Source organism: Styela clava, chromosome 4 (assembly GCF_964204865.1).
Source record: "Styela clava chromosome 4, kaStyClav1.hap1.2, whole genome shotgun sequence".
Taxonomy (NCBI): Eukaryota; Metazoa; Chordata; class Ascidiacea; order Stolidobranchia; family Styelidae; genus Styela; species Styela clava.
The window spans coordinates 10,000,001-10,025,337 of NC_135253.1; the positions used below are offsets into that span (position 1 = coordinate 10,000,001).

Consider the following 25,337-nt stretch of genomic DNA (forward strand, 5'->3'; position numbering starts at 1 on the left):
GTAATATATATTTTTATTCTTTATCACTTATCGCTTTGAGTATAAGGAACATGTGTACAATCATATCTTGTAGCACGGTTTGCAAGTCTTAATCGAATGTGGGTCTATAATGTACAAGAATGGTAGCTCAACCTCACGCCATTGTGGGGTTAGCTCCTGTGATCATTTTTCAGTTGCTGCCCTTACAATAGTTTACATTAAATGCTTATAAAAAAATTGACTTCTTGCAAATTTTGGATTGGTGACGTATTCTAGGCTTGTTTTTCCATTCAGATAAATTATTTTTTCTTGTCTTCAGAATAAATATGATAATTTTACATCACACTATTCCTCGACTATGTTATTCTTATTACCCGTAAATTCAAGTAACACTTTTTAATAATTTTCTGACAATCAGGTGGTGGAAAAAAAGACAAAGGTGGAAGTGTTGAAGAAGATCATCAAATATCATTTCATGGTGTTTGTTATGTTGATCTTGGACCACTCTTATATCCTGGTGTTAAAAAAGTTGCTGGTGCATTTCTTGTTCAACCTTTCAATGATCATGATTTAGCTGATAAAGTATGGTGTTATTTTTTTATTTGTCATTAGATTTTGTATAATTGATATATATCTGATTCTTTAGTTGGATATTCGAGATATTTTAATTTGCAAACTCATGTGAGGAAATCAGTGGTATTAAGCATTTTCATATCAATATTCACAATATGTTATTTGGCAAGTGGATCCAACTCCAGACTATAGATTGAAAGGAATTCCGACTCCAACTCTAGCTGTAATTTACATTTTGATAATGAAAACATTGGCATGTATGTAAGCCATGTATGTAAGTTTTTTCTCAAGTTTACAGTAGAAAGATTTGAATTTGATTATCTTCATTTGAAGACTGAAATTCTGACTCCTGACTTTGGGCATTTCATAATTTGATTCGCTTCTGACTTTGTAGAGTTCAAAAATCCTACCCAACCAATAAATACAGGCCAAACTTCTACTCCGATTTCACAGCTCTGTTTTGTACTAAAACAGCATCAACACTCTCAAAATGTTAACTTTCCATTTAGACGAAAAGAAAACAAGCCATTGCAAATGATGTCATCAGAGTTAATAGTAGCATCAGCAGAATGACTGGTTCTTCTCCAGTACAGAAAGGTGGGAAAGGAACAGCTTCAGTCGCTAAGGACACTCCATCGAAAAAAAGCTCAGCAGTTATGAGGCCTACAGACACTGGTTCGGAAGGAGATGGTATTCATCATGTATGTATTGCACTACTTGTGGCACTATATGTGGCTGTGAACAATACAAAATTGATAAATTTTACTTTCAGAACATAGAAGGTGAAATGTATTTGGAAGCTCGTACATTTGTCTACCTGGAGTTTATATTACATCAACCTCTTGTTCCAAGACGTGAACCTGAACAACTCGCTAAACTTGTTAGTGAATACATTCCTCCACGTCCACCTTTCAAACGAGCTGTAGGCGGAGCACAAAAAGCTGTGGAAGATTTCCACAACCAGATAGGAAGTGTGTCAACCATGGTTTTAAATGAATTTAGGTATGATACAAGTTTAAAAATGGAAATCCCGTTTTGTGTTGATCTACAACAAATCTAAATTCTTGTAATCCTTTGTAATATAAGTTTCTGAAATAGATGATTTCAAATTAAATACTACCAAGCCAGTTTCACTGTTGGTTTCGAGATTTCCTGAATGTCTTGCAACATGTGGTTTTTACTTGCACTTTTGTTGGATCAAAGAATATATATATATGTACACTTTAGTTGAGTCGTGTAGTACTACTCGAGAGGTCAGGGCTTGTCCTTTCTTTCAAGTAATTCAACTCGAAAGCGATAAATTATGTTGTTATTGAAACATTGCAGAACTTGTAGAGTTGTTTACTGTTTTTAAAAATTATTCGAAAACATTATTTAAACTTTGCTATAGTGTTTTTGTCCATATTTGTGACAAATTAGTACGTTGACTTACGGTATGTTAAATATATTTCTGCAATTGATGAGGAAATTTCAGAAGTCAGGTTCAAAGATTCATTTTTAGTGCTTTCTTTTTACACCTTTATTAAAGAATTTTAATAAATTGAACTGTCTAACTAGTCCTGATCCTCTCTTCTATGCTAAAACCTTGTATATCAGATTTTCTCTAGTTAGTCTTTTCTTGATAAACAGAAATTTGTTTGGTGAAGAAATATTGGATTCTGAAGAACCTCAGAATCCAGAAAAACAAGAAGAAAGAAGAAAACAACTTTTATTCAAGCTCAATTCTTCTGGAAAATATTTTGCTTTTAAAGAACAAATTAAGGTTTGTGTGAGTTGATGTACAAACAAATAGTTGGATGTAATTGCATAACCTGTTTGAATATATAGCGAAGTGTTATTTGAGACAATGTAAATTAATATAATATTTATGCGGATACCAGTTGATTATTGATTTTTGTGACAGTAAATATCCAACCATCGATGTGGAGACCGAATGACCCACTTTTCTATAAATATTTTCGTATATTTGATTTGCAAAAATTTGTGGATATTTATTGTCAACGTAGAAAAATATATACATTGTTTTATAAAATTTCTATTTTCTACATTTTTGAAATGTCAATTAAAACGAGCATATTTTATTACTGACTATCATAGATGTCAAATCCTTAAATGACATTTTTCAAAGAAAAATATCCGCATGTATTTACATGTTTGATTCATCATTCAGTCATAACTTTGCAGAGAAATATCTAACGTTTGTTAGCATAACTCAACAAGAATTGAACTAAAGAATTGAAGAAGTAAGAATACTAAATTATTACCAAAGAATACCAAACCCTAAACTGCTGCTGTAACATCACTGCTGACTGAAATTACTTATCCCTGCACAGAATTCTTTTGAAATTATACTTCTTTGTTTGCAGCATTCCATTGTGAAAATCGTTCGTGAGAAATACATGAAAACAACAGCATTTACAGACAAAGGAGAATTGCAGGAGTTTCTGAGTGAACTTTATGTTTATTTAATTGATGAAATGCATGAAAGTCTTGAAAAGGTATAAATGATTTGACGCTTTGGTCTTCGATTATTTTGTCTTTATACTGGGTTTAATTAGAGTTGAAACAGAGTTAGTCCATGTACTCTGATTTGACTGGGTCGCCTCACTGTGCTATCTCTTCACATGATCTTTGACCTGAAAAATTAAAAATGAGTTTAAACTTTGAACTGTCATGAATTGGTATCATTGTCATCATAGAATTGATCATAAGTGTCACTATTTTAATTGAAGTCTTGTTGTGAAGTTTCTGATATCCACACTGTTGATTATATCAGGTATTGTTGGTGGGTGATCAATATGAAGGATCACCAAGATCATTTGCTGATTCGGAACAATTGAAGAGATTTGCTCAAGAAGCTGAAGTTAATGAAGAATATGATGATGCAGCAATGTATTATCAAGTAAGAAATATTCTTATATGATATCTACCAAATTCTTTTGAGTGATCGGGGGGGTTAGCCAGGAGGGTTTGAGGGTCAAAACCCCCATCTTTGAAAAGTAACTTGAAACGTTTTTCAGACACTCAAAACTCTTAAAACCCCACCTACACGCTAGCTGTGACGGTCGAACTTGGCAATTTGAAATTTCAGAACTCCCTTTAAAATACCTACACCCTTGCAAGTGATTATCGAAGTCGCTATTTTGGGAGTATTCAGACTACTTTGGTATGTAATTTAATGACATATAAACAAGTAACATTTGCAAAACTTGTTTTCAAGAATCTAAATTTGTTTTGAAAATTGTCCTTTTTTGGAAATTTTAGATATCAATGTTGAATTTAAATGTTATGTTATTGAATAAAATTTCCCCGCATAACAGATCTATCTGGATTGTTCAACCCTTATCATTGACATGTGCATACCTATTTAATTGATAGCTTATTAGTATAATTTTAAATCAAATCTTGTAAAATTATGTTCAATCAGCTTGTTTTTAGGTTTATAGATACTGCATTTGATAAATGTAGTCATTTATCCGTATCATGACTGCTAAATCTCAAATATTTGTTTGGTTTCATTCAGGAAAGATTGACAAAAGATAAAAATGATCCTGAACATTGGTTTGATTATGGAACTTTCAATTTATTGATTGGAGATTATTCAAAAGCTGCAGAATGCTTCAAAGAATCTGTTTCAATCAACCAAACATTCACAAAGGGGTAAGTTGAGTTAAGTATTAAAAATTATAATTGAAAATAATACAATAAAGTACACATATTTTGAAAGAATACTTCATGATAGTTTTATCATTTCAATGTTCTAGAAAGTCAGGCATCAGTAATTTATACTATATAAATTCCCAAATAATCTTGTAAATATCAATGAATGCATGTATTTTATTGAAATTTGTCGTTCTGCAATTGATGCATTGGGCTAAATTTTGGGAACCAGGTTGCTATGGAACTACTGATTTGCATGGCTTTGCAGATTCAAACTATTAGGGTGATATTTCGATGCGACTTCTAAATCACTGGTTCTTATATCTGGATCAATTATTAGGTTAACACCAGATATTTGGGGATGAGGATATCTTCATTCTTTCTCAAAATGAACATGAAAATCCTATCTATCCTATCACATGATTCTTTCAGGGTACTCTCGTAGTATATCTACTAGGTAAGGGTTGGGCCATAATTTTATTACCGTTTTCCTTATTTTAGTTCTTCCACGAGCATGGGGACTGTTTGTGTTAGCCAAGTGAATATACCCCCTGCACATAGGCTTCAGTCCCTTTATACAACTTGATGTGAAGTATGCGAACAAAATTAGTCACCTCGATATTGGTACATATTTACATACATAATATGTTCTATTTTTTCAAACATTTTACATATCTATATCCACTCTTTAAAATGAGAAAAGAACCTGTTTCAGCAACTTTTACAATTCTTTATTCATCTTTATTTGTCATTTTTAGATTAAATTTAAACATCTGAACTTATGTGCTTATCCACCAAAATTCATTTTAATATTTGTTATACTTCAGGTTATTAATGTATGGTATATTATGTGCAATGGAAGGAGACAAAGAAGAAGCAGAAACTGTATTTGAAAGAACGACCGGTTTAACTTCCAACAGGTAATAAATACAGCTAACTCATATCAAAATAGTTTGATACAATGACATATTTTGAATATTTATTTCTGTGGCATATCAAAATCATGAAGTGACTATATTAACAGAAGATATGGAATAAACCTTTGGGTTATTTTGTTATTGTCCATGTTGTTGAGGTGAAATATCTGTTTTCTACTTTCTTTTTAAATTCTTCTTAGTTTGAGATGGAAGTGCCATTTATGGTATTGTTGGGCTTCTTGGGATCCATATTTCTTGCTGATTTTTTGAAAATGATCATCACATTGATTTTCGATAATTGATATTAGAGAGATTGAAAATACTATATGTTTATATATATGATTTGTTGTGTTTTTTTTTTCAAGCTCTGATCTACCTTCTTGCTTGAGTTGGACGATCCTAGCTTTGTTTTATGATAATCTTGGAAATGAAATTCGTGCCGAGCATTCTTATGCAGAAGCAAGACAAAGAAATGCAACTGCTTATTCATCAGAACATGACACAGCAGAAGAAAATGATACTATGGGTTCGTTAAATTTTCATTTTGATTTTTTCTCAGTCTCAGAGGAAAGCTTAATTATATAGCAAACCCCATCCTGTCTTCCAGTTAACAATTAAAGCCATGAGAATAGCAAAGAGTTAATCATTCCAGATGTCTGATGATAGCTGTATCTGACAAGCAGTTGCATTCATTACCCTCGCAAACTGAGAAGTTCAGTAATCTTCTGTTGTTTTGTCATAATATTTTGATAATGTCTATGCATCACCTTGCCAACTCTCTCTTACCCCACCTAATATATATGATATTATCTACATAGAAGCTAACTAAGTGTACTTGACACATGACACACCATATCTATGTATCTTTGATATACCGTACTTGAAATACAACAAGCGCTTTCTATATAAATGTACATATTTATTGACAAATTTCTGTGAGAATGAATTTATTTCACCAGATCAATTGCCAAGCAAAGGAGATCTTGAAACAGTAACATCATCTCTGTTACCACCCAGCGCTGGTGCAGTGAAGCAGTCATCGGGTTCTGTAAAATCTGCTTCTACAACTAAAGGAAACAAAACTGGGAAACGAGGTGTGAATATATTAGAATTATTGAATATGCTAAAACATGGTTGTCCAGTAAATCCTACCTAGAAAATTTAGGAAGGAGAGCTGTGTGGAAAGAGACAAGGAGAATGATTTAGCTTCCTTGTTTAAGCATAACTAATCAGATGCAAACATAAAATAATTACCTTGGTATTGTTGCTATGTTTATGATATGTTATTACTTCTAGTTATTGATAACATTTGATTCCAATCAGTATATATTTTTTGGTTTTGCTACTCTAAACCTATATACTACGAATTTATTAATTAATATTATTGCCTCCTCTGAGGAAACATCTGAGATATATAAACAACATTATGTAATTGGTACTTTGTAAACAACAGGGGCACAGCTATTTTCTAAAGTTTACTAATCTATTATATTCAAACAAAAAATAGTTTTTTTTAATGAAAATATACATTGTTGCATTTATTTCCATTTGTATTTCTAGAACAGTCGTTTTATACTTTGTTTATTGAAACTTGCTGTCTATGCTTTGAAGGTTATTGTTTACTTTTGATCCTATGGTTTTACCTCGTGGAAGTTGTATATGATATATAACTGAAACTAAACCATTGTCCATAGATGGCCCAGGAAGAATAAAAAGTTCAGCAGAAAACAGCACTTCATCAAAAGAAATTTTACCAAATGATCAGAAACCACAGTCACCTTTGAAAGATGAATCTGCTGCATCAAGAATGAAGAGCATTTTTCTGCGAACATCTGAATGGTTGTTGGATATGAAGGCACTAAAGGTTAGTTGAGCAACTAGAGACTACATTTTTTACCAAATTTAAATACTTTATGACTTTATTTTTGGAATTCAAAACTGCAAAGTACAAAATACTGCTCAAATGATTCAAAAAGCTATAAACACACAGAAAAAATGCTTTTAGCACTACATTGAAATGCCTTGGTCAAATGTTTTCTGGGTATGCCTAATAAGCTAATCTCACGAAACTCATTTGTAGATGTAGATAGTGTGTGTGTCTCTCTGCAAATCCCATTCTCACCACCCCAACCAAAGTGTATTAAATTGAATAGGCAATGGCTAATCACTAAGATGTCAGTCTTATCAACATTAGTAGCTCCTTATTAGTTGCACGTCAGTGCAGGAATTCAGCTGGTGTTTTAAAGTCTGTAATCTTTCATATTTTAAGTTTGCCGAAATTGCATTGTCACACGAATTGCTTGATCCTCTTGGAGGTCCGGGTGCAGAATATCATGTTGCACTCGCTCGACTACATATGATGAGAAAGGAATATACTCAAGCTGAGGAGAACCTCAACCATGCGACTCGTATCGATCATCAGGTATGTAGAGTAGAAGAATATATTATTCCCAGAAGTGGAATTAGAAACTTGGGAAGGTGTATTATTTCGGTTTTATCAATTTTAATATTTATAACACAATTGAGTAGCCAGAACTTTTTCCATGTATTCTCTAATTCTGCACAGTTTCTTGATTAATCAGACCTGCTTTTTGTTGAGCATGAAATCTACGGTATTCTACAATGAAATTATATTCCAACAAATTTCGTTTACAATCACATTCATTCCCATATGACTCTGTTCAATTAAGCATAATCTATTGAATTTATTATCTTTTTTGTGATATGGTGGTTATTTATGTTGCTGATCATTGGGCACCTAGGACTCCTGAGCTATGTAATATACAGTATCAGGACATTATCATATTGAATTTTTTTATTGCTAATTCTATTTAAGTTTATTCACTTTTCTTACTTCATGGTATGTTTTACAGCATCCTGATGCTTGGGCTATCACTGGTCACCTTCATTATGTGACTGGCAACTTACCTTCAGCAAGAGATTGTTATGAACGTACACTCGCATTCATTGCTGATGCCTCAGAAATGCATGCAATATATTTGAGACTTGGAACTATTTATATCATGGAAGAAGAGGTATTGATGAATGACTAATTTAATTAAGTATTGTAATTAGACTTGTAATAAGATTATTTAAGTACTATGTGCATCTTTCAGGGCAACCGATCAGAGTTGACTGCAACTATTTTTTGTTTATTGCTGTATTATTATTATATTTTAAAGTCCAGTCTTGTTTTACTCGTTTTATCTGAATTAGCATCCTGGTTGATACAGGTAATTCATAATTATTTGCCTAAAAATATTAGATAGCAGTCAAGACTTGTTCTCTCAAATCTTGCACTCCTGAGCAGATGACCCTGCAGAGACACACAGTCTCAATAAATAAGCCAATATTTTGCAATGCATTAAGAACCTTTATTCTCCAAGGAATTTTCAGGGGATGTATAAAATATTTGGCGCTCCGGAAGTATGTGCACCAAGATGGCGCACAACCTGAACCCTAACCTGGTACACATATTATGTTCAGGATATGCGCCATCTTGGTGCACATACTTCTGGAGTTTCAAATATTTCAGTCCTTTTTTACACTAGTGTATCTAAAGCTTCAATATATATTGACTTTCAGTACTTGAAAGCAAAAGAAACCTTCTTACTTGCTTGCAAATATTCTCCATCGTGTGTTTCATGGCTCGGAGTGGGGATTGCATGTTATCGGGTAAGAAAATTATATTTTGAAATTAATAAAAACATGGCATGAATAAACGTTCTTAGTTGCTACTTTTATAAATTTCATATTTTTTTATACATCCATATCGACCGATTCACCATTATTGATCATATTTGATTATTTGTAATAAGGGAATTCAAATCAGCGCTCTCTGAAAATTTTGACATTTGGAATTTCATTCATGAACAAGAATCGTTATAGATAAGTGTGTATGAGAAATACCATCTCATACAGCAGATCAATCAAAATTCCTCCTGGTAAATTGGAAAAGAGAAAGCTTAGACGAACATAGTACATTGTAAAAAATATTCATGGAATATGTGCATTTATAACTTCATTTCTTTCAAAGTTGAATGAACTATCAGAATCTGAAGATGCATTAGCTGAAGCAAATTTATTGAACAATAGCAATCCTGAAGTTTGGGCATATTTATCTCTTGTTTGTTTACAGGTTTGTTATGCAATTTTGATTCTTAGAGGTATATATTTTAACTAGAGATTACCAGGTGTTTAAAATCACATACAGTTTACTATTACAACTAATAGAAAAGTTCATTTTCATAGTGTCAAGTTCTTATTGTACACAAGATTTGAGGTTTTCATAAACTTTGATATCTTATTTACCCTGGGACAATACTATATTCTTCGATGCTCAAAATTTCCTGCTAAAATTGAGGTCTATGTTTTCAGTGACGTCACCTTCATGATATCACGTCCTCACTTAATCTTGTTTACTTTGTTTAAGACTGAAAGAAAACTTGAAGCTGAACAATCTTATAAATATGCGATGAATTTAAAATTAAAAGATGAAGATTTGATTCATGAAATTCATCTGATGCAAAAGAAAGTTGGATTTGGAAACCCTTCATTTTAAATAGAAACAATTTTATTTAAAATATTTTATAGTAGCTGTTGCCTGTTTTTTTTGTAAAAGTTTCAATTCATATGAGTAAATATATTTTGTAAAATATCTGTTTGTGAGTCACTGGTTTATGTATTACTAGGATGGATTAGCAAAGGATATTAGAGAAAATAAGACCGTACATAGTAAGGTCAATCTCCAACACTGCAAAATAGTGGAATGAATGACAGACCAACAGAATTATAAGAAACAAGCAATACACAATAAAATTTAGTTTGTGAGATTTCATGGTTTCAAATTGCGAATATCCAAACCAGGGTGGTCCAAACGTGGCCTGTGGCTCCATTATTTGTGGCCCACGTTGCATTCGAAAAGTACCGTAATCAAAAAATCTCATTTGGTGTTGTTAACATAAACCACAAAAATCTTTTGACATACAGTTACATCACTAATGTCACTGAATTGACTGGTGTTATGGCGAGGTCGAATGATTTGCTTGGCAGTCTAAATTGTTATCTGGCTTTCTATCTTTTTGGTTGGGAATATATGCTAACGATTTTGGCATCATAGAAAACTAAGATTCGGATGGAATGATTGCCGCCATTCATCCGGCGCAGCGACCCGCGTGCATCCATCCACCCCCTAACGAGCGTCAGCTTTTCACTTCGCTCAAAACTATCCTTTACAGTAGTTGGGCATCTGCAGGCAGGCTGCTTGCTATGTTATAAGATAACTTTGTCATAGAGAACAGGAGTATCAAATAACACTACATAGCAACAGATGGCAGTCAATAATGAGAGCTAAGTTGATAGAAACATGTTTGTGAAAACATCATATTTTTATACACGCCTATTGCACAAAGGGTTCAAACCGTTTATTCATCCTCACATTCGACTTTATTTTAAAGCAATTAACCACACAATCTTTCAAAAAATATTTTTTTGTTCATCGCAAAATAGTAAATACTAGCAGAAATGCCACGCTTCGACTAAAGTGAGATAATAATTTCGACCATAATATCCAGAAATTTAATAAAGCTCCATCTTAGTTGCTGTGACTTTTTATCAATAATAAAACAGACTTGATTTCATCTGTCAGTCTTTTGTGTTGATTGGTGTCTCTCTGCAAGAAAGATCATGGTGGTAAGTTACATGGATAAATTTCGCCCTGGCAAAATCACAGGTTATGGCCATATTCATAGAATAATATTTATTGTACCATTAATTCTACCAAAGTGCACAGTTTGACCTGGTGAGTATAACAATCTTTGTTGTCTTATATTATAGATTCATATTAGACTTGTAATATACTGTTTTTTTATTTTACACATTCAATAAAACAAAAGCCCACCTGCGAGATTTTGTGAAGAATCTCTTCTAAATCTGTCATTGGCCCAATTAGCTGTTGAACACCACATCTTTGTTGTATTGTTACAAGTGTTTTAATATAAAGTATGTTGCATAAACGCTTGGTGACATTTACTCTCGTACCTGTCCATAACAATTTTACATGTTCAAACACAAATTAACCAATTACAGGAAACATACATATATTAAGAGTAAACCTAGCCTAAGATATGCACAACGACAAACAGTAACAACTGTATTCACCGCATTAAGATAAAATAGGTTTATTTTAACTTTCTTTCGGGCCCACACAGAGACAAAAAGTCAATAACTGCGGATATAACTTGTAAAACATATTGTCACTCCCAAACTCAATTCTGATAAAGAGAGTTCTAGAGATGATTGAATCCTAGGCTGAGAACTTCCCACTTTCAACCCTATTATAATCTCAATCCAACTTTTTGACAAAATACATCTATCTTATTTCATTAAATGACAACACCAGAAAAATATTCATATTTTAAAATGAATTTTATTTTCTGCTGTCGATGCATTATGAATAACGCGATAATGGCAGTCTATTTTGCTTGTCATGTTTATTTCTCCAAATAAAATTTCGGATATACGTTTAAATTCACTGCATATTTTCACACGCCTGCTTGCACAGCTTCGTAACTGAAAGCCACAAAATAAGTAGGGACGAAGGATTGAAATTTACTTACTTTGAAAATCTTGGAGGACACCTGGTAAGTGAACCATGAAGCAGTTTATGAATTTTGTCATGTTTTCTTGAGGCGTTGACAGTGTCCAGTTCTGTTACATAAACATAAATCATGAAACAGCCTATCATTAGCTTTGTTTGCAACAAAATCATTGGCACTAATCAAATGGGACCAACAATAAATGGAAGCAAAGCTGTTCGGACACTGTACTTGAATTATAGGAAGCTCCAGAAATATAATTCAAATTAATCTGTTAGAAACCTTGACCTTTTGCAAAACAATGAATTTAAAAAGAAATGTATAAGAGGTAATAAAGTAGGTAGAATCAATTGTTGATATATCTTCATACAGCTGAATTGGAGCAGAAAAACACATATATGAATGTGATTCTTGTCGTGGTTAAAGCACGCTTTCATCCAAATTCGTACAATTCCACTTCTTTTTCTTTGTTAATGAAATGAATTTTAAATTTTGATCCAAAATGAAAACAATAAGCATTCAGAGGGAATGATTTTGAAACTTACCAACAAACATTTCATTGCAACTTCTGCTATTTCTACTGGTTCTTCATATAAATTGAATGGTTCTTTGTCAAAAAGTAAAACCTTGTCACTAAAAAACATTTGGTAATTGTTTTGCTTGGGAAAGAACTTTATAGCAATAATTTTCTATATAAATAGTAAATCTGCACATTAAGAATGTATATATGGACGAAAACATGAAGTTGACAGCTGAATAACATCTGCTGTCTGCTCCAAGTAAATTATTGTTTTGGAATGCCTGTTATATCGATGGTGCATCTGCTGTTTTTCACCAATCCAACATCTAGCGTATACTACTTGCTTTCACAAATTCCTTTCAGTTCCCAAACTTTTTTAACACAGACTGCCAAAATATTATTTTGGTTGTCCATAGTCAAACAAAAATAAAACAGTACGACACGCATAAAAATGATGGGAAATGAATGTAGAATTGAACCTTGCCAGATCGCAAATTGAAGAGCTAAAATGGATGAAACCAAACGAGTAGCAAAAATATCAGTTATGACTAAAACGATCAATTCTATTACATACAAGTAACTTCTACGATAAATAGTAATTCTTGAAATAGTATTCTTTGAAAAAAATTACCGATAACCCATTTGGTCATATGAATGTCATTTTGTGTTACCCTGTGGCCCAGTTTATAACATTGCCCTTGCTTTGTCTTTTGCAAGCAGAAACACAGTGGCACATATTTTGATATTGCTTTCTTATTATACGTACTATACATACAAATACTTACCTATTCAAAACATCATGTTGGCCAATTCCAAAACAATGCTTAATTAAAGTGTCAAGAACTTCAAAATTTGATGCAAAATTTTCCAATATGAATTTCAAGAATGCCTTTAAAATATAAGTGGCGGATTATTGCTATATTTTATTCAAACTTTTTCTGTATATCACACTTGTATAATAAAATTAACCTATAATAACTAATAGTTTATTTACTACACATCCGCAAGAAACAAGCTCCCATATCGAAATAATTTGAAATACCATAATAATTTTGCTGTGACTCTATTGAATCTAATATTCGTGAGTTACTTATTATGCAAAAAATTATCTTTGTCACATTTGAGGACAAAGCTATAAATTTCAAGCAAATTTCACATTACATGACACGACATGGACATAGTTTTGGCATTTTGGATTCTTAAATGAATATGAGGATAAATAAATACATTTAGATTCCAAAATACTTTAGAACAGTCTTAGAATTTGTCAAGTCACCCACCTCAAAAATAGCTCTCTGTAGCTAAGAAATGAGCTACAAAAAACAGAAAGCAAGGCAAAGATATGTTTTATTCAAAAAACATGTTGAAAATACATGGATAGAATGTAAATATCCAAAATAGGGTGGGAAATATCAAATCTAACAGATATTTTTATTTTTAATTGGCTTCATGCCCCCCTGAAAAATTGTCTACGCCCGCCTAGTGATGCACCCCCACCATTTAAGAGCCACTGCTTTGAAATGTTCTTTGGAGTTCAAATTTTTAATAAATTTTTCAAAAAAAAATACCTTCGATAAAATATTCTGATGAAGAATGTACAATTCATATCTCCCATTATTGCAAACTTCTGATATGAAATGGCACAAAGGTTCGCGAATATCTGGTTGTTCATCGTGTAATAATGATAGAGACACATTTATCAGGATTTGGACTACTTTGTTTTCTCCATCTTTCTGCAAGAAAATGAATAATGTAATGATGCAAAAATCAACATTTTTGCTTGATGATTAGATAACTTACATTCAATTAATATTATACTTCTTAAAAAAAAGTAGAAATAACATGAAAATATACTATTGTAGCTAATGGCATTGTACATAAATGCATGGTCTTTCAGTCACTTTTTGTCTGACGTAATTATTCACTGAAGATAATTATCAATCAACATATGCAATACCAAATCCTGTGTATTCTCTAGTAAGATATGTCGAAATATAGTCGGTCCTGCAATTTCCAGTGATTGTGCTGCTGATAATCTCAAAGGTTCTGACGCTCTCACATGAGAGGCGTGATCTTCAATATATTCTGCCCAGTGTATGATTATTTCTCCAGTAAATTCTCTTTCCGTTATTGTCATGTTTTCAACCGTATTTTTCGTATTTAAAAGTGCAACAGACAGTGAAGATAACATTTTCAAAGCTGTACATTTGAGAGAGAGCGCTGCTAATGGTGATGTTAAAATAGTGTGAAGAAGTTGACATATTTTTTTATTGCTAGCAAAATTTGTGCACGGGAGGTTCATTGTGATCCAGCAATCCATACATGCCTTCAATACAGATGTATTACTCTGTAGAAAATCGTTTCGGATTTGCAAAATAAATTCTGTGATTAATCCAAAAAGTTCTTTCCTCAAGTGGTCTGAGTGTTGAAAATTCAACCATTTCAATGTAGACTTTTGAACAGAAACATTATCGCTGAATAAATACTTGGAAAACGTTGTTGCAACATCCCTGTCATCTTCAGAAAGATCAAATATAAGTGGAATCAGAGCATCCAAGTATAAATCCAATCCTGGCTAAATTGAAGAAATAAAAGGTTGTTTTAATGTAAGGAAATGAAAATTTCGATAACAAAATAGGGACTCAGAGGTAGTGTATATACTCAATTGTAGATACAAAACTATCAGCATTCATGGCCATCAAATTTGTATCAACTAAAGTACTTAAGAAATATAAGGTGATAACATATGGCTTGATGTTTATGCAGAATGCAAAAGGAATTGAATGTTCTTTTCAATTTGTTTCCCAAACCGATGTCCGATAAAAGACTTAAATCCTTGACCAACACTCCACCCACTGAACTAACCGGTATCACTTGTTCAATTCATTTTGTTCCAATATATTTCTGTGGACATTATTGATCAGGGTGCTAAGTTTGCATTTACTCAATAACAAATGTGCCATTCCATATACGGTAATACCACCCGACTATGTCGTCAAAATAAATACGAATATTATAAATGAAAACCTTTTGAGCAACATTCTCGCAACAACAGTTTAGATTTAGTAGAATCTGTTGTTTAGATAGCGACAAAAATTGAGAATCATTTCTTAGCTGATCGACGAAGCATCTAAGAATCTCTAAGCATGTCGTTGCAATAAAAGGAGTATCAGTAATACACCACAACCAAGGCCTTTTCATCAATTCCATATATAATGATAAGTCAGCATTTAAATGAGATATCTTCGTATTGTGATAAGCAAGGATCAACTGCCCATGAATTAGATTGAAATCGAGATTGACACCTGGAATATAAGTATAGCGAGGTAATTAAAAGCCTATCTAAAAGTATACCTACGGTATATTAAAATATATTTCACAGGAAAGACATTCTGATGAACTTTTTAATCAAAATAAAAAGTTAGAAACACTGGATATTGATGAAATCAAATTGCACAAACCTTTGAACAAGCCAGAACTCAGTAGTCTTAAAAGTATATTAAAATCAAGAAAATAGCATTGCTAACTTCAAACATGAAACTGAAATGTTCACAAGGTTACTGAAATTGAGGCATATTAATTACCGTAATGTCTAAAATTATCATCTTATTTCTACATACCACAATTATAACAATGTTCGATAAATGATAAAACATTGGTGCACGGGTTCGAAGTTACACCTGTTTCGCCAGATAAAAAAAACTATTGGAATTATCGCAGTTTATCCTTCAAATAACAATGTCAAAATCAAATTCTCACCTTCTAAGCTCATGGGCAATGTCTTCAAAAAGTCTATAATTTGATTCTGAAGTACTGTTTCATTTTCCAGCCCCATAATAGACTCAGCAGCTAGATGCCTTATAGAATAAACAAAAGATCCGAGCAATTTTTTCAACGCGGTCAACAGATTGGAATAGTTTTTAACAGCATGCTTACTGTAAGTAAGCTTAGATAGGATACACAGAATCGGATGAAGTCCGGGTTTTGGTATAGTAAGTTTTTCATTTATGGGTATTAATGACAGCTCCAACTCTCCAACAATGAAGTCATACAAATTTGGGAATTGGGAGAAAAACTCAAAAGCAGATAATGAATTTTGTAAACTTTGTATATTAGTACCATCGATATGTTTTTGTCCAAGCATTTGACTTGATACAGCACCAAGTAAATGTGTCGCAGCATTTCTAACTACCCATATTGAAGAAGACATACAATTGATTGCAATTTGAAAAATATCAACACAATATGGTATCATATGAGAAGAAAATTTTGAATTCCTAAATAAGTGTCTCAAAACGTATAATCCATGTACTTGGGGAACATCAAATAATTCATTAATCTTTTGAGGCTGCAGTTCACAAACTTGTCGTGACAATTTTATCATACTTCTCACAGTTTTATGGAATAATCCATCTCGTTTGCAAGATATTTCTGCCACCAATGTGGCTTCAATAATTAGTGGTATTCCTGCAGACCTTCTAGTGACAGTACTTTCTCTCTTTGTGTTAGTGTTCAAAATTAAAATAACTTTTTCAAGAATAGCAGTAATAATATTCTGATATTCAATGATTGGTGATGACAGCAGACATTCACAAACAATTGAAAAAGACTCAAAGCAGCCTTCAATCGCTCCTCGATGACGACAACTTGACAGTATATGAACATGAGTATTACAAATTTCTGATAAAATTTTCTCATTGTTTTGAGTTTTTGCTAATGATATAGCTATAGTGGATAAAAGAGAACTCCCACGAAGTAGACAAAGCCAACAGCAAGCTAATATTGCTTCATGCTTTTCTGTTAATAACACATTTTTTACATCAACTTCACTGTTGTGTTTTATTATTAAACTTTCAATTTTTTTTGTCATTTCACAGAAATCAGCTGATGCACTGAAATCGTTCTCCTGATTTTCATCAGATTCAACCTCAGCATTATGAAAACCAGAACTGAATATTGATGTCAAAATAAACTCAATCAGATCTATTGTTGAAAAAGCAAAAGATTCAATCAATTCTGACTTATATTTGTACATATTTCCAGTTACTATTTTGCAATAGGGAGAAAGAAAACATTTATCTAACGCTAGCAACCAGCCGTGAGTAGGACCTTGACAAGATGCTTTTAATACATCAAACTTCAGCTTGTTTGCATCTTCCTTCAATTTTATTGCAATATCATTAATCAAATCCATTGCAAATTCTAGATCTTCATTTGAAGCCTCGTTTTGTAATTTTCCACCAATGATAAATTCTAAAATCATAGCTCCACCTTCATTTTCATAAGACTTGGGTGAACGGCATAAGTTAGTACTTTGTTTCAATGCTTTTTGTATGAATTCTTCACTCGGGTATGAAAAGTATTTCATCAACAGATGAAGGCTTTGACTCTTTATTTCAGGAATTTGATCCAATAAAAGTTTGAATAAAACAGTTCTGTTTTCTGGATGCACCAAAACCTGAAAATAAATAATATAAAATTCATACTAGCACATAATTATTAAGTTTCCACTAGATATTTTTAGTCAGCCTTATTTTTGCCTTTCTCGTTGATAATGAGGAGCTGCATAAATATGCTTAGTCCCACCTTGGAAAACGGTATTGTCTCAAAATGAGGATGAAATGTTGTTAACAATGTAGGAAAAATATCCATTGCTGTTTTCTTTCTTTGAAATGTAAATGAGACATGGAGTGATTTGATGAATAATTCCATACTGAATGTCAACATTTCTTCACACATATTAATATATTGATCAGAACCCTGTTTATCCAATGTCTATAACAGGAATAAATAACATGTTAACTTCAAAAAGGAACATGATCTACAAGAAACGTTACAAGTTTCTGAATTTTAGAACTTACATGATTTAAAACAACAGAAAAAATTTCAAAATAATCAATGTTATGTTAATTTGACTTCCTATTGTTTTTTGTGAAAACAAATTGAATTCAGTCATGGCAGTCATTGTTTAAGATCTATTCCACAGATCTGGTGAACTCGTGTGTAGGATAACTGTTTTAGTAGAAAAGGGTGAGAGTTTGTTTCACTGACTGATAAACCAGCTTTGTATGAAATCAAAATTAACTGAAACCTTCTTTACTTTTTTACCAGCCAGGACACTGTCTTTGATTCTCTCAAAGAATAATCGTAAACAGTAAACAAGTCGTTGCCGAAACGTAGGTGAATCCATGTTCATATTCATCGGCAAATATGTTTTAATCAACTCCATCTCAAGCGTTGAAATAATTTCAGATGTTCGATTATTGAAACAGACCAAGTGAAATGCCTCTAATCTGACATCATCCTAAAAATAATTTCGTTCCAGTTTTAAGGCCTCTTATTGTCAACTGTCATTATTATAGATTTTAATTACAAAAAAGCAAATCATACAGAAAAATTAAGTAGTTTTGAATATCTAATTCAATGTTTTTCAACCAAGATTCCACCAGAAAAGTTCAGGGGTTCCACAAGTTTCATTCAAAATAAATATAATCAAATACCTATTAGATTTGCCACTATTATTGAAGTTTCTACAATTCAAAGATCATTTTGATTTGCCAGTCCATTTTGATTCGGCTTGCTTTATGTATATTTATAGTTTATACAATTCTTTTTACAGCCTTACAAGAAATGAACATGGGTTACTTACTCATTGGGATTCCCGTCTACCAAAAAGGTTCAAAAAAATAAAATATTTTATTTAATCTATTGAATTCTTGAATAGCAGATTTTTCGAATAGTTTTGTTGTTCGAAGTTCAAAGGAAATCACTAATCATATATACCAGTAATCAAAGCAATATTCAACCAAAGACATCAAAAATACTAACATTAAAACTTGACAAAGACAAACGCATCAATTCTTCATCAACATCAGAAAAAGATATGACATTTTCAGATTTGGCGACTTTGGTGATAGAAACGAGAGCCAGCAACTTAATACCAGAACACATTTTACTGTTCGAGCCACAAAAATGTTTATTCACAGCTTCTACCAGTCTGTTATAAGCACCAGGAACTAATTTGATATGAATGGGCAACCACAATTTTAAAGCATTTAGTCGGATTGTTGGATTTGAATTGACTAATGCATACATTAATCCTGGTAGCAATGATTCAATCCAAAAGGTTGTGAGTCTTTCTTTGTCCAATCTTTTCAAACTTGTAATGATAACCATTTTGTATGTCTTCGAAACAGCAGGACACAGGTGATTGATACCAAGCAATGGTATAAGTTCTACCAAAAATTCTGGATATTTCCTGACCAAAAAGTCACCACCAATTTCAGAAACTAATACTGTTATAAAGTTGTATTTTCCTTTCACAGATGATGGCATTTTCATTAGGTCATCAAGGATTGTTTTAACAAATGTAGTTGGTACAGTTTTATCAGTTCCTGATCTTTGATGAACTGAACTGTTTATCTGAATCAATATCTTGAATATATCTACAACAACTGCTGGAACACCTGAAATCTAGAAAAAGAGTAAAAAGATATAGCACTTAGGTAAAGCTTTGAATTGGATGTAGAGTTGATTATTGGATGTGCAGAAATCCAATCCAAATAATAATAAATTTACAAAAAGTGATTTTGGACTTTTTACTCAATCAATTCATAGTTTTAAAAATTAGAATAGTTCAGAATCTATGCCTTCCTTTTTTATTTAAATATGATCTAATTTAGAATAAATTTGATATTCCTTGTTCTAAATTATTGTTTTAGAATGTAATTGGAATAATAGAATACTCAAATTGGGCCAACTCTGCTAATAGCTTGTGTCAAAAAGTACTACACACAAAAACATGGATACATCATCCAAGTGTTTCATGCAATAGTGTTTGTTTGCAATCTGTTTGTGAACAGAAAGAAGATATAGAAAAACATACTGGATTATCCCAATGCTTAAAAAGTATCTTCAAAGTATTTTGAAAAAAATCTCCATTTTCATCAACAATATCTTTGAGTGATGACCCTTTTCCCGATTTGAAATAACTTTGTACTTTGCACCACCAGTGTTTCAATGCTGTAATGTGTAAATGTAAAGCAATAATCTGTATATAAATTGTAAAAACCAATTATGTAAATTGAATATTCTAAAAATATCTATTGCTAAACATCTGTTATTTATTGAGCACCTCCTCATCAAAATCAAGCAATGAAACAACACATTGCACACATTTTTGTGAACACCAGCAAGGTTTGGAGTAAAGCAATGGGTCACAGCTCACAGGTATATTTTGAATATTATTTCAACAACAATAATCTAGCAAGAGAAGTAAAGCAATGGGTCACAGCTCACAGGTATATTTTGAATATTATTTCAACAACAATAATCTAGCAAGAGAATCAATACACTTGCACACTTTTTGTCAAAAATTCGGTGCTCCCGAAGTATTCGTACCAAGATGGCGCAAAACCTGAACATAGTATGTGTACCAGGGTAGGGTTGTTCAGTTTGTGCATCATCTTGGTATGAATACTTCTGGAGCGCCAGAAATTCTGTGAGTTCGGTAATTTTCAATATTGTACATAGGTCAATTGTACACTTCATAATGCAGGACACAAGTCATAATTCCACTTTGAAGACAAATTTCACCAAACAGACATCTGAACTTTATCATAACAAACAAACTGGATTTTTTTGTAAAAAATATAGAAAATAATAATAAAAAAGACATTAGTTACCTAGGAATGCATGATACTGTGATTCTCCAATAAGTTCGATTCCTGAGCAGACCAAGTTGAAAGAGAAATGCATAAAATTAGGGCAGGCTTTTATATTTAAACCCTTAAAGAACGCAGCCGGTCTTGTGCAGGAAAATAAACCTTTCAGTAGAAATATCCTGAAAACTGTAAAACTATCGACAGAAGATTGCAAACTTCTTGACACAGCAATGGAAGAGAAAGGATGTTGTGGCTGAAACAAGGAGAATAGGTCATTGAATGAAACACTGAATGTTGATCCATGTCTGTGAATAAAATTCAAATAATTTCCCTGAGAATTTTCATCATTGAGATTGATTGATTTTTGGTGAAATTTATAATGTGTGATGTGTGGAACAATGTTAGTATTGTAAGTTTAATACTTCAGGTTAAAATATAAAGGGCGCAGTCCCTGATCCCAAGGTGTATGTACTATGTAGACTATTTATCAGAATGATTCTGGTCTTTCTCAAAACCCAATAACAATGCATGATATAAACAATTTCTCTTGAGCCTATAATTAAAACTACAAGGATATCTCTCATCCTCTATGTGCATTCACATGCATTATTTACAAAATTTTACCTCACTCTGGAAAATTTGTCAATACTATACAGTGCAAGTTGATTTAATGGTTAATTAAATGTTAGAAATAGATTCTAGAATCTATACCACATCACTGATCTCTATTGTGGGTCAAATCAAAATCCCACTTATAAAGTCAATTAAAGCATATGTACCTTGGGGAATGATTCAACACTGGAGTCCAAGAGTAAACACATTGTGGTAGCAATATTGTAATCATCCAAATCATAATTCAATACATGACCGATAAAAATGCTACACATATTACACAGAGAAGAAGTGTATTTCTGTCAAATATGAAGACAGGAAACGATTTACATATTTATCCTGGCAGAGTGGAAACTGATAAGACGACTTAATCATATGGCAGGCAACGGCTCTTTTATCACGTTACCAGATCATGTCAGATATGAGATTAGTTGGTCAGTTATTCGTTTCAGATGCATATACTTGACAATTGAGGAATTCGTTCGACCAGTGGACCACCCTATGCGGCGAAGATACCAGTAATTCCCTTGCATATAATTATCCTACCAGAGGATTCGAACCTGCAAACCCGACAAGGTAACCAGAGAGGTGTGTTGGCAAGCGTATTCCTCATGCTCAGCACATCGTGCCATATCACAAATTAGAAAGTGAGGGAATACCATGAATCATCTTGCAAAAAAGAATTGAAGCAAGGGGTGCATTTTTAAATTCAGTTCAGAATACATAAATTAAACAGTTAAAATAAACAGTTATGGGCATGAATATCGATCTTCAGTTGAAATGGTTATACTCCGCCTTACCACTAAGAGTTACCAGTACTTCATCCAGAGTAAAATAAATTTGGTGGGCTGTACAAAACCAGTTCTCAAAATATAATAGTTCACATGTATAAACAGGCGCTTTACTAGGGTCTTGTTAAAACGTAGGCGATGAAAAGTATAATAAAATATTTATGCTATATTTCAAATTTAGCTCACACTTACCTTGTTTTCTTGTAAAATTACTACACAGTTGTTCACTATTTCTAATAATTGCATTAAGATTGCTTCATTTGAGGATATGGTAAAATAGCTAGTGACATCTGCTTTCATAAATTGTATCACCTTAAAAGTTCAAAATGAACATAATCAGTTAAAATTCTGTCAGAATCGAATCACAACAACTTTTAAATAACGAAATCGATAATTCGATCAATATTTATATGAAAGGTTTAATCACAGGAAAGGCCTTTTTGCAAACTTACAAATAGAAAAGTAAAAATGTACCTGAAGTATCGTTTTTATGACATCACATAAATGTTCATTATTCCTACTCGTATATTCAACAAGATCCTTGAATAACAAGTCTTTGATGACATGGTTTGCATGTTCAATAATTTGAACCAAATACGATGAAAGAAGTGTGCGAGAAAATGCACAATCCTCAATAAGGAATGATATAGGCAAGAATGGAAAATTGAAATCTGAAATAAATTTTTTTATCTTATTAATATCATGACAGAAAAATATCAAGTAGACTTTTTCAAAAAGGGGAATAGGATTTATCAAAATCTAAGATGGCTCAAAATGCTACAGGTAAATATATTTTTAATAATCAAGAAAAACAATTATTCTAAAAGCTATTAACAGAAGTTGAAACATTCACTGCATTTGATCAGACATTATGTTGCCATTATTTGACTATATCGGACATTTATGAAAAATACAAAATTTCACAAGTATCTTAGAGAGAGAGGAAAGCCATAAGAGACAAACTAATCAAATGATGGAACAAAGAATTTTGAGGCATGTGAATATAACAAGTTAACTGTTACAAATTCATGAACTTCGACGGTGAAAAGAGTAGTATCTAGCTGAAAAGAGTAGAGTTGTTAAACTTACCAGAATTGTCGTTACTGGAAAATAAATTCTTTAAAGTTTGGGTCAGTTTTATTTGCAATTTTTCTGCAGAGAGATTGTGAAGAACAGTAATAGTTTTCTGAACGAAATAATTATTTTGAATCATATTAATATATTTTGATATATATTATTTAAATCATTTCCATTGAAATTCCCAGATTTTGTTTTAATGCGCTTTCATGTCTATTAATTTATGTGTATGTAGAAATCACACTCAGGACAATATCAACACTGGATAGGTTCTTAGCGGATATTTCCATATTGCTGAAATTACTTCTTATTACAAAGTACTAAACACTTTTAACCAAGTTTTACCATTGAATTTCATGCTCTTACCAAATCAAGATCTCACATTGCCAGATATTAATTTCTTCAGAAAGATAACACAATTATAATAAAATAAAATTCTCACTTTTAAAACCCTGTGCATAGATTTAACATGATGTGGATGCTCAAAAATGATATTTAGGATTGTTGTCTGCCAATGATCATCATCTGGTGATAAACAAGAAGGTGGCAGAAGAATCCGGGCTTGTTCTGTGGAAGAATCTGCTCTTATCAAAGCACTGTAACAAACATGAACAAATTTCATTGACCAAAATAATGATAACAAGAGCTTGAGCAATATTTGTACAATATGCAGCTGATGCTCCGATTCTACTCAGACACATATTTATTGCTTACCCCCATCAGGACTTTACCCAACAATTTATTGCTTACCCCCATCAAGACTTTACCCAACAATTTATTGCTTACCCCCATCAAAATTTTATACAACTATTTAATGCTTACCCCCACCAAGACTTTACTCAACAATTTATTGCTTACCCCCATCAAGATTTTATACAACAATTTAATGCTTACCCCCATCAAGATTTTATCCAACAATTCATTGCTTACCCAGATCAAAGCTTTACCCAACAATTTATTGCTTACCCACATCAAGATTTTATCCAACAATTTATTGCTTACCTCCATCAAGATTTTATCCAACAATTTATTGCTTACCTCCATCAAGATTTTATCCAACAATTTGTTGCTTACCCCCATCAAGATTTTACCCATCAATTTATTGCTTACCCCCAATAAGATTTTACCCAACGATTTATTGCTTACCCCCATCAAGATTTTACCCAACAATTTATTGCTTACCCAAATCAAGATTTTACCCAACAATTTATTGCTTACCCCCATCAAGATTTTATCCAACAATTTATTGCTTACCCCCATCAAGACTTTACCCAACAATTTATTGCTTACCTCCATCAAGATTTTATCCAACAATTCATTGCTTACCCACATCAAAGCTTTACCCAACAAATTATTGCTTACCCCCATCAAGATTTTATCCAACAATTTATTGCTCACCCCCATCAAGATTTTACCCAACAATTTATTGCTTACCCCCATCAAGATTTTATCCAACAATTTATTGCTTACCCTCATTAGGATTTTATCCAACAATTTATTGCTTACCCTCATTAAGATTTTATCCAACAATTTATTGCTTGCCCGGGAAAAGTTTAATTTTATTAAAGAATCACAGAGAAAATCATTTTACACGATGTTAAAAAGGATTTGCGCAACAAATTCAGAACTAAAATTTTATCACATAATATGGTAATTTGTTGTTTTTTGAAAAATAAGAACAATACAAATGATTCATAATATTGAAAAAGACTTTCAGACGAATTTAGGAATAAATATATTGAATTCCATTGAAACATCATTATAAACTCTTTTACAGATATTTTTACCTCCTCAACTCTTGTGTTAATTTTTCAAAATCCATGCTTCGTGAGATTCAAATCGTCAAAACTAAGGCATATCTAAAATATTTAACAAAAAGTTGAAATAGAAATAAGGCAAGTTGGTTTGGTATAATAAAATGCCTGAAATGATTTTACCAGACTAACATA

General features: G+C 32.3%; 2 protein-coding genes across 2 annotated transcripts in view; one reads left to right on the forward strand and one right to left on the reverse strand.

The window, feature by feature from the left end:
• The window catches only part of LOC120326223 (cilia- and flagella-associated protein 70-like), a 14,104-nt gene extending 4,316 nt beyond the window's left edge, over positions 1–9,788 (forward strand). Inside the window, exons 8-23 of the mRNA XM_039392472.2 lie at positions 398–561; positions 1,062–1,253; positions 1,325–1,554; positions 2,182–2,314; positions 2,919–3,050; positions 3,329–3,454; positions 4,076–4,212; positions 5,040–5,132; positions 5,495–5,655; positions 6,089–6,223; positions 6,824–6,993; positions 7,399–7,551; positions 8,003–8,164; positions 8,715–8,804; positions 9,166–9,267; positions 9,562–9,788. Coding sequence (XP_039248406.2) covers positions 398–561; positions 1,062–1,253; positions 1,325–1,554; positions 2,182–2,314; positions 2,919–3,050; positions 3,329–3,454; positions 4,076–4,212; positions 5,040–5,132; positions 5,495–5,655; positions 6,089–6,223; positions 6,824–6,993; positions 7,399–7,551; positions 8,003–8,164; positions 8,715–8,804; positions 9,166–9,267; positions 9,562–9,690 — 2,309 coding nt within the window. The 3' untranslated portion in view covers positions 9,691–9,788. The remainder of the gene's footprint in view (positions 1–397; positions 562–1,061; positions 1,254–1,324; positions 1,555–2,181; positions 2,315–2,918; positions 3,051–3,328; positions 3,455–4,075; positions 4,213–5,039; positions 5,133–5,494; positions 5,656–6,088; positions 6,224–6,823; positions 6,994–7,398; positions 7,552–8,002; positions 8,165–8,714; positions 8,805–9,165; positions 9,268–9,561) is intronic.
• A 763-nt stretch (positions 9,789–10,551) lies between these two features.
• On the reverse strand, positions 10,552–25,299 carry LOC120326731 (tRNA (32-2'-O)-methyltransferase regulator THADA-like). The gene is made up of 20 exons (XM_039393069.2): positions 25,176–25,299; positions 23,831–23,984; positions 23,401–23,497; positions 22,786–22,982; positions 22,504–22,623; positions 21,688–21,819; positions 20,930–21,161; positions 20,131–20,267; positions 19,074–19,718; positions 18,346–18,549; positions 17,832–18,020; positions 16,005–17,703; positions 15,273–15,550; positions 14,203–14,820; positions 13,814–13,978; positions 13,031–13,134; positions 12,271–12,358; positions 11,747–11,837; positions 11,029–11,168; positions 10,552–10,800 (listed from the first exon to the last, which is right to left on the reverse strand). Exons 1-20 carry the CDS (start codon positions 25,208–25,210, stop codon positions 10,723–10,725), a joined length of 5,403 nt encoding a protein of 1,800 aa, XP_039249003.2. The 5' UTR covers positions 25,211–25,299; the 3' UTR covers positions 10,552–10,722.
• Positions 25,300–25,337: the final 38 nt, after the last annotated feature.

Bases quoted from the DNA above. Each gene is read 5' to 3' on its own strand.
- LOC120326731 (XM_039393069.2), bottom strand. From the start codon at position 25,210: ATGGATTTTGAAAAATTAACACAAGAGTTGAGGAG. The intron at 21,820-22,503 runs GTAAGTGTGAGC...CATATTTGACAG, and splicing joins TAATTTTACAAGAAAACAAG to AAATACACTTCTTCTCTGTG. The intron at 19,719-20,130 runs GTATGTTTTTCT...CTCTTTTTCTAG, and splicing joins TTAAGCATTGGGATAATCCA to ATTTCAGGTGTTCCAGCAGT.